Source organism: Triticum dicoccoides, chromosome 7B (genome assembly GCF_002162155.2).
Source record: "Triticum dicoccoides isolate Atlit2015 ecotype Zavitan chromosome 7B, WEW_v2.0, whole genome shotgun sequence".
In the NCBI taxonomy this organism is placed as follows: domain Eukaryota; kingdom Viridiplantae; phylum Streptophyta; class Magnoliopsida; order Poales; family Poaceae; genus Triticum; species Triticum dicoccoides.
This window is the reverse complement of record NC_041393.1, coordinates 605,139,968-605,146,891: the sequence shown is the minus strand read 5'-3', so window position 1 is coordinate 605,146,891 and position 6,924 is coordinate 605,139,968. Positions and strand designations below refer to the sequence as shown.

At 47.2% G+C, this 6,924-nt stretch overlaps 1 protein-coding gene across 1 annotated transcript; it reads left to right on the top strand.

The window, feature by feature from the left end:
• Nucleotides 1-1,214: 1,214 nt before the first annotated feature.
• LOC119338013 (tyrosine-sulfated glycopeptide receptor 1-like) lies at nt 1,215-5,003 on the top strand. The gene has a single exon (XM_037610303.1). The coding sequence runs from the start codon at nt 1,648-1,650 to the stop codon at nt 4,843-4,845; it is 3,198 nt and encodes a 1,065-aa protein (XP_037466200.1). The 5' UTR covers nt 1,215-1,647; the 3' UTR covers nt 4,846-5,003.
• Nucleotides 5,004-6,924: the final 1,921 nt, after the last annotated feature.

Genomic DNA, 6,924 nt, shown 5'->3' with positions numbered 1-6,924 from the left:
TTAGATTATAAACCTAGCGCACTTGCAGATAGTGGATGGATGGCATCTTCTCCCCGCAAAAATAAGAAGATGGTACTCTGTGGATGGCATTTAGTAGTTTGATCCATATCTCTATGTCGATCGATCGCCGTAGACTGCAATGGGCGACAGCACATGCATGCAGCTCACAGCTCCATGGCTGCTCCAGCCTCCGGCGACTTTTGCTCAAGTGGCCATCTCGAATTGAATCCCACGCACGCTACGCTAGCTCGCTGCTTGATGTGTTTTCCTTGTCGTGATCCGTGCATAGGTCATAGAAGGGTGTGGTCTCTAGGTCATACTCGCGGTAGGTCCAAAGGAGGAAAACAAACCGGAAAGAAAAGCTTCCCTGCAGACGTATACACATCACCCCTCCCTCTCCCTCTCCCTCTCCAACGGAGCTCCAAAAAGTAAACGCCTCGGGCAGGGTCAAGAACGGAGTACCCACCCACCCCCAAAAATACCTTTCCGGCGTATTTGGACGAACAGGTAGAAAGAAAGAGTACATACAAAACAACATAATATTTACAAAAAGATCACGTAAACAGAAACCTAAATTCGCGCCCAAGAGAACTCAAGAATCTGCAAAGTAGTGCGGGTCTACGACCGCACTTGCCACCAAATCTCGCCATTTATCCGCCTTTGAGTTGAGCTCCCCACTTTGCTCCTCAATCAAACCATCCACCCAAACCACACACATCAACGACGTTCGACCACGACGTTAATCATTGATTGCTTTATCAGATCAGATTATGCGCGCTCCATCCCAGAGATAAGCTCCAAGTGCTCTCTCCATGTACCTACCACTAGGGGGAAAAGAAGAGAAGTGCCTTGCAGACGCTGGAATCTTCAGCACCGGTTCCTTTCATGCGTCGACGACGACGCCCGCCTTTCTTTCCCTGTTCAATAATGAAAGAAACCCTACCCGCCTTCTCAGCAAAGAGGCTCCACGTGTAAGAGCAGAATTTTTTAGATGAATAGATGAAACAAAAATTCACGCGGGTTCGCGGTGAGGATTTATCAACGGCTAACAAGTCAATGGCTGTCGGTTTTCGCCGGTGACATGCAAATACCGAGCGCAATTGACATCTACGCCGCGGTAAACTTGTTGATAGTTACGGTTTGGTTTCCCTGGCCATCAGGGTCGCACCATTGAGCCAGAAAGATATGCATAGATATACGTAGCTGGTGAATTATTATACGGGCATGGCGCAGTATTCAACAACAACTTCCAAAGCCGGGTGACGATCCAAGAAAAGGATATACAACAGCTAATGTATTGCATAGGGAAGTTGGACTTTTGCATACCAGAACCGGAGGCTGGCTGCTGGCCCAAGCAACAAGGTCAAACATGAGGAACGGGGCCCACACAGCAGCATTCTCCTTTTCCTCCTCCATAGGCTGAAAAACACGCTAGTGGCAAACGTGCAAAAGGAGCTGATTAGGATGTGTGTGCGTCCATAGCGCCTCACCTTAGCCATTTTCTTCGAGGGAACAGCAGGCAGCTTCTTCCTCCTCCTCCATGCTGCTCTGCGCCACGAGCCCATCGCCCATGGTGGTTGCTTAGGCAATCAAGGTCCGAGTAGCGCAAAGCAACCCTGCGGCAGCCGAGTTTCATGAGAGGGAACCATGCAGCCGCTCAGCTCATCATGCCGTAGCAGCAGCAGCAGCAGTAGATACACCACCAAATCATCCGCGCCATTCGCCAGCCTTCTCGCTGCCGCCCTTCTGCTCTGCTTCGCATCCCCGACCAGCTCCTGCACGGAGCAGGAGAGGGGCGCCCTCCTCGGCTTCCTGGGTGGGCTCGTGCCGGGTGGCAGCGGCGGTCTCAACGTGTCGTGGGTGAACGGCACGGACTGCTGCCGATGGGATGGCGTCCTCTGCAGCGGCGACGGCACGGTCACGGACGTCTTGGTGGATTCCAAAGGTCTCAAAGGGGTCGTCTCGCCATCCCTCGGCGATCTTGCTGGCCTGAAGCGCCTCAACCTGTCCCATAATTCGCTTGAAGGCAGTCTACCGACGGAATTGGTGTTCTCCAGAAGCATTATTGTCCTCGACGTCAGCTTCAACCGCCTGGATGGTCGTCTGCAGGAGCTGCAATCCTCAGATACTGGCCTTCCTCTCCAGGTGCTGAATATCTCAAGCAATTTGTTTACAGGACAGTTTCCATCCATGACATGGGAGGCCATGAAGAATCTGGTTGCTCTTAATGCGAGCAACAACACCTTCACAGGACAAATACCATCTTCTATCTGCACCAACGCCCCCTTATTTGACATGCTTGACCTTTGTTTCAACCAATTCAGTGGCAACATTCCCCCAGGGCTTGGCAGTTGCTCCATGCTGAAAGTGCTCAAGGTTGGACACAACAACCTCAGCGGAGCTCTGCCGCCGGAACTCTTCAATGCTACCTCACTGGAGCAGCTCTCCTTACCCAACAATTTCTTGCAAGGAGTTATTGATGGCTCCCACATAGCAAAACTAAGCAATCTGACTGTCCTTAATCTTGGATCGACTGGCATCAGTGGCAAGATTCCGGATTCTGTCGGCCAGTTAACAAGATTGGAGCAACTCTACTTGGACAACAACAAGATGTCTGGTGAGCTGCCACCGGCCCTAGGTAACTGCTCAAATCTCAGATACATTACCATCAGAAACAACAGTTTTACCGGGGAACTTAGCAAAGTCAACTTCACCATGTTGGATCTGAGGACAGCTGATTTTTCATTGAACAACTTCACTGGTACAATTCCTGAAAGTATCTACTCATGCACCAACCTAGTTGCGTTACGGCTGGCTTTCAATCAATTTCAAGGCCAGTTCTCACCAAGCATTGGAAATCTCAGGTCCCTCTCTTTCTTTTCAATCACTGGCAACTCTTTTACAAATATCACAAGTGCACTTCAGATGCTCAAGAGATGCAAGAACCTCACCTCCCTGCTTATTGGAACCAACTTCAAGGGTGAAACCATACCACAGGATGAAAGAATTGATGGTTTTGAGAAGCTTCAGGTACTCACCATAGATGATTGCCCATTGGTTGGGCAAATCCCGCTTTGGATATCAAAGCTTGAAAAATTGGAGATGCTAGACCTATCATTGAATCAACTCACTGGACCGATACCATCCTGGATTGATGGGCTGGGCTTCCTGTTCTTTCTAGATATATCAAGCAACAAACTTACAGGGAATATACCAGCTGCACTGACAAAGATGCCGATGTTACTATCAGCGAAAAATGCTGCTAAGTTGGACCCAAAGTTCCTTGAGTTGCCTGTATTTTGGACACCATTACGTCAGTACCGGATGGTCAGTGCTTTTCCCAACAAACTGTGTCTGGACAACAATAATTTCACTGGTGTAATTCCCCCTGAGATTGGTCAGCTAAAAATGCTTGACATTCTTAATTTAAGCTCCAACAGCTTAACTGGTGAAATACCACAAGAAATCTGCAACCTCACAAACCTGCAAACGCTTGACTTGTCAAACAACCAGCTCACAGGTGCAATACCATCTGCCCTGAATGGTCTGCATTTCCTTTCCAAATTTGATGTTTCTAACAACAAGCTAGAAGGGGAGGTTCCAAGTGGAGGACAGTTTGATTCTTTTTCAAATTCTAGCTACAGTGGGAATCCAAAGTTATGTGGCCCTATGATCAACAACGGCTGCAACTCAAGACCATCTTCAGCGTCCCCGAGACGCTGGAACAAGAAGAACATTACTGCCGTTGGATTAGGTGTGTTCTTTGGAGGGCTTGCCATTCTGTTCTTGCTGGGACGTCTGCTTATGGCCCTCAGAAGAACAAACTCTGTCCACCAAAACAAGGGTAGCAGCAATGGCGACATAGAGGTAAGTTCATTCACCTCTGCGTCAGATGACTTGTGCAATGTGATGAAAGGAAGCATTTTGGTGATGGTACCTCAAGGCAAGGGAGAATCAGGCAAAATCACCTTCCATGATATCTTAAAGGCCACAAACAACTTCGACCAGCAGAACATCATCGGGTGTGGAGGTAATGGTCTAGTTTACAAGGCAGAGCTGCCCAATGGACCCAAGCTTGCCATCAAGAAGCTCAACGGCGAAATGTGCCTGATGGAAAGGGAATTCACTGCAGAGGTTGACGCACTCACCGTGGCGAAACATGACAATCTCGTGCCTCTATGGGGTTACTACATCCAGGGAAACTCAAGGCTCCTCATATATTCTTACATGGAGAATGGCAGCCTTGATGATTGGCTTCACAACAGGGACAATGGCAACACATTGCTTGACTGGCCAACAAGGCTAGAGATTGCACAAGGAGCAAGCCGGGGCCTTTCCTACATCCACAATATCTGCAAGCCACACATTGTACATCGTGATATCAAGTCCAGCAACATCCTCCTTGACAGAGATTTCAAAGCTTATGTTGCAGATTTCGGGCTTGCCAGATTGATCCGTCCCTATGATACACATGTCACAACTGAGCTGGTCGGCACTCTGGGTTATATTCCTCCCGAGTATGGGCACGCATGGGTGGCCACACTGAGGGGAGACATATACAGTTTTGGAGTGGTGTTGCTTGAGCTGCTCACAGGGAAAAGGCCCGTCGAGGTCCTGTCCAAGTCGAAGGAACTTGTCCAGTGGGTACGGGAGATGACGTCCCAGGGAAAGCATACTGAAGTCTTGGATCCAGCGCTGAGAGAACAAGGGCATGAAGAGCAAATGCTGAAAGTGCTTGAAATTGCTTGCAAGTGTATAAACCATAATCCTTGCCAGAGGCCAAGCATCCAAGAGGTAGTATCCTGCCTGGAAAATGCAGATGTGAACCTGCAGGTGGAAATGTAGTTAAAAGTAGAGCAGATACAGGTGGTAATCTTGTGCTTTGCTAGACTAGGTGTAATCTGAGTAGAAGGATTTGTTTTCTAACAGATTGTACAGTCGTGTGTGTAGTGTACATCTCCGTACAGAAAAAAAGGCTTGTAGTTGTGAGCCCATATATTCAATTTTGCCTCTTTTGTGTGTGGAAAAATTTCAGCTCCAAACTCGGTTCCACGATTACGGAAAGTGGGTTGACATGCTCCCCCAGGTGCTGTTTGAGAAAAGAGAAAGTCGGTTCAGAGATGTTGTTGAATTCATCTTCATCTATTTGAGCTGCTCAGTGCACTTCCGAGAACAATCCTGCAAAAAACACAGTGGGACCATGTTGATATGCTAGCAGAATAATTTCGATTTCTCTGAGAAAGGCGCACAACACAACGTGGAAGTCCAACATTACAGCACCAAGTTGACTAGTTGTTCCTATGACATTGAATTTATCAGACTAATAACGATTTCTTCGAACGCCATGAACAATCGCATCTACGGCATAAGGCGGGTTTGCTAATGGACGGGCACCGAAAGAAAAGACAACAGCGCCAGCAACAACCAAATCAAATTCCTAAGGCATCAAGTGGTTACCCCGTACCGACCCTCAGCCGTCGCGCCACCGCGGCGCCTCGCCGCCGGCTCAACGCTTCCGATGGTTGCGCCCCGCGGCGGAAGGGGAGGCGGCCTCGCGTCGCCGAGGCCGGAGGTGGGGGATGGGGGCAGTGGCAGACGCCAGACGGTGGCCGCGGTTGGCACGGCCAGAGCCCGCAAGTTTGACAGGGCCCCAGGCGTGCGGGCTGTTTGATTTTATTTTTTTTAGACAATTGCGGGCTGTTTGATGGTCACCTTCAGCAAACAGCCCGCTAAGCCGACCTGCAGCCCATTAAGGTCTGCACGCTCGCTCGCTCAGTTGTCTCGCCGGTTCCGGAAACAAGATTCCTTGAAAACAATTGGTAATTGGCATGTTTCTCAAAAAAAAAAAAAATTGGTGGATTGGCATTTGCCAACTCTCTTGGTTTCAATAGAATTGAAGCAGAGTCAGATTCACTTCAAGTAATTAATTTTGTTCTGATCGTGCAAGATGGTGGGATGAAGCTGCAGCACTATTTGCGGAGTGTGTGGACATGGGCACTGCAATTGGGAAGGTCATGTTTAAGTACCGTTTTCGTTCATGTAATCAAGCGGCTTATGTGCTAGCTAACTTTAGTTTTTGTAATAAGTCTACTCTTACTAGGTTTTTCTTTTTTTGCAAACACTACTCTTACTTGGTTGAATGAACCTTCTGACTTTATTGTTGGCAAATTCATAAACGATGTAAACACTTTTGTGATTCAATAAAGTTAGCCATGATGGCATTTTCTAAAAGAAAGATTCCTTCAAAACAAAAACAAAAAAAGATAAAGTTTTTTAGATAAAAAAGGTAAAATATCATAATTTCAAGGAAAGTCACGAATTTGAAAAAATACAATAAAAATAATTTTAAATTATTGACAAGTTTGGAAAATATATCAGCAAATTTGAAAATGCTCAGAAATAAAAAAAATCAAGGAATTTAAAAAAATCACAATTTTAAAAAATGTTCACAATATTTTAAAAGTTCATGTTTTTTAAATGTTTGTGATTTTTTTTGAAATAGTTTGGATTGCTTACCACATATCTCACGTGGTATGTTCATGATCTTTCCAAAATGTTCACTTGACAAATTTGGAAAATATTTGAGAATTCAATAAAATATTCATGGATTTAAAAAATCATGACTTTTTTTCCAAGAAGTTCATGTTTCAAAATGAAAAATAAAAAAAATGGAAAAAGGCTGAACAAATAGGTCCCACAAAACCGACGGCACTCTCGCTCAGCCTTGCCCCGTCGCCCTACCCACAACAACGGCCAACAGCCGTACTGCCTCCCTCCCCACCTCGCAACCATCCCTCTAGCCCCGGCACTGACTGAGATTTTCTCGGGCGAAGTTGCACCACCGCCGTGTTGCCACCCCCCTCCCACCCCCCACCCCACCTCGCAGTCATCCCTCTAGCCCCGGCACTGACTGAGATTTTCTCG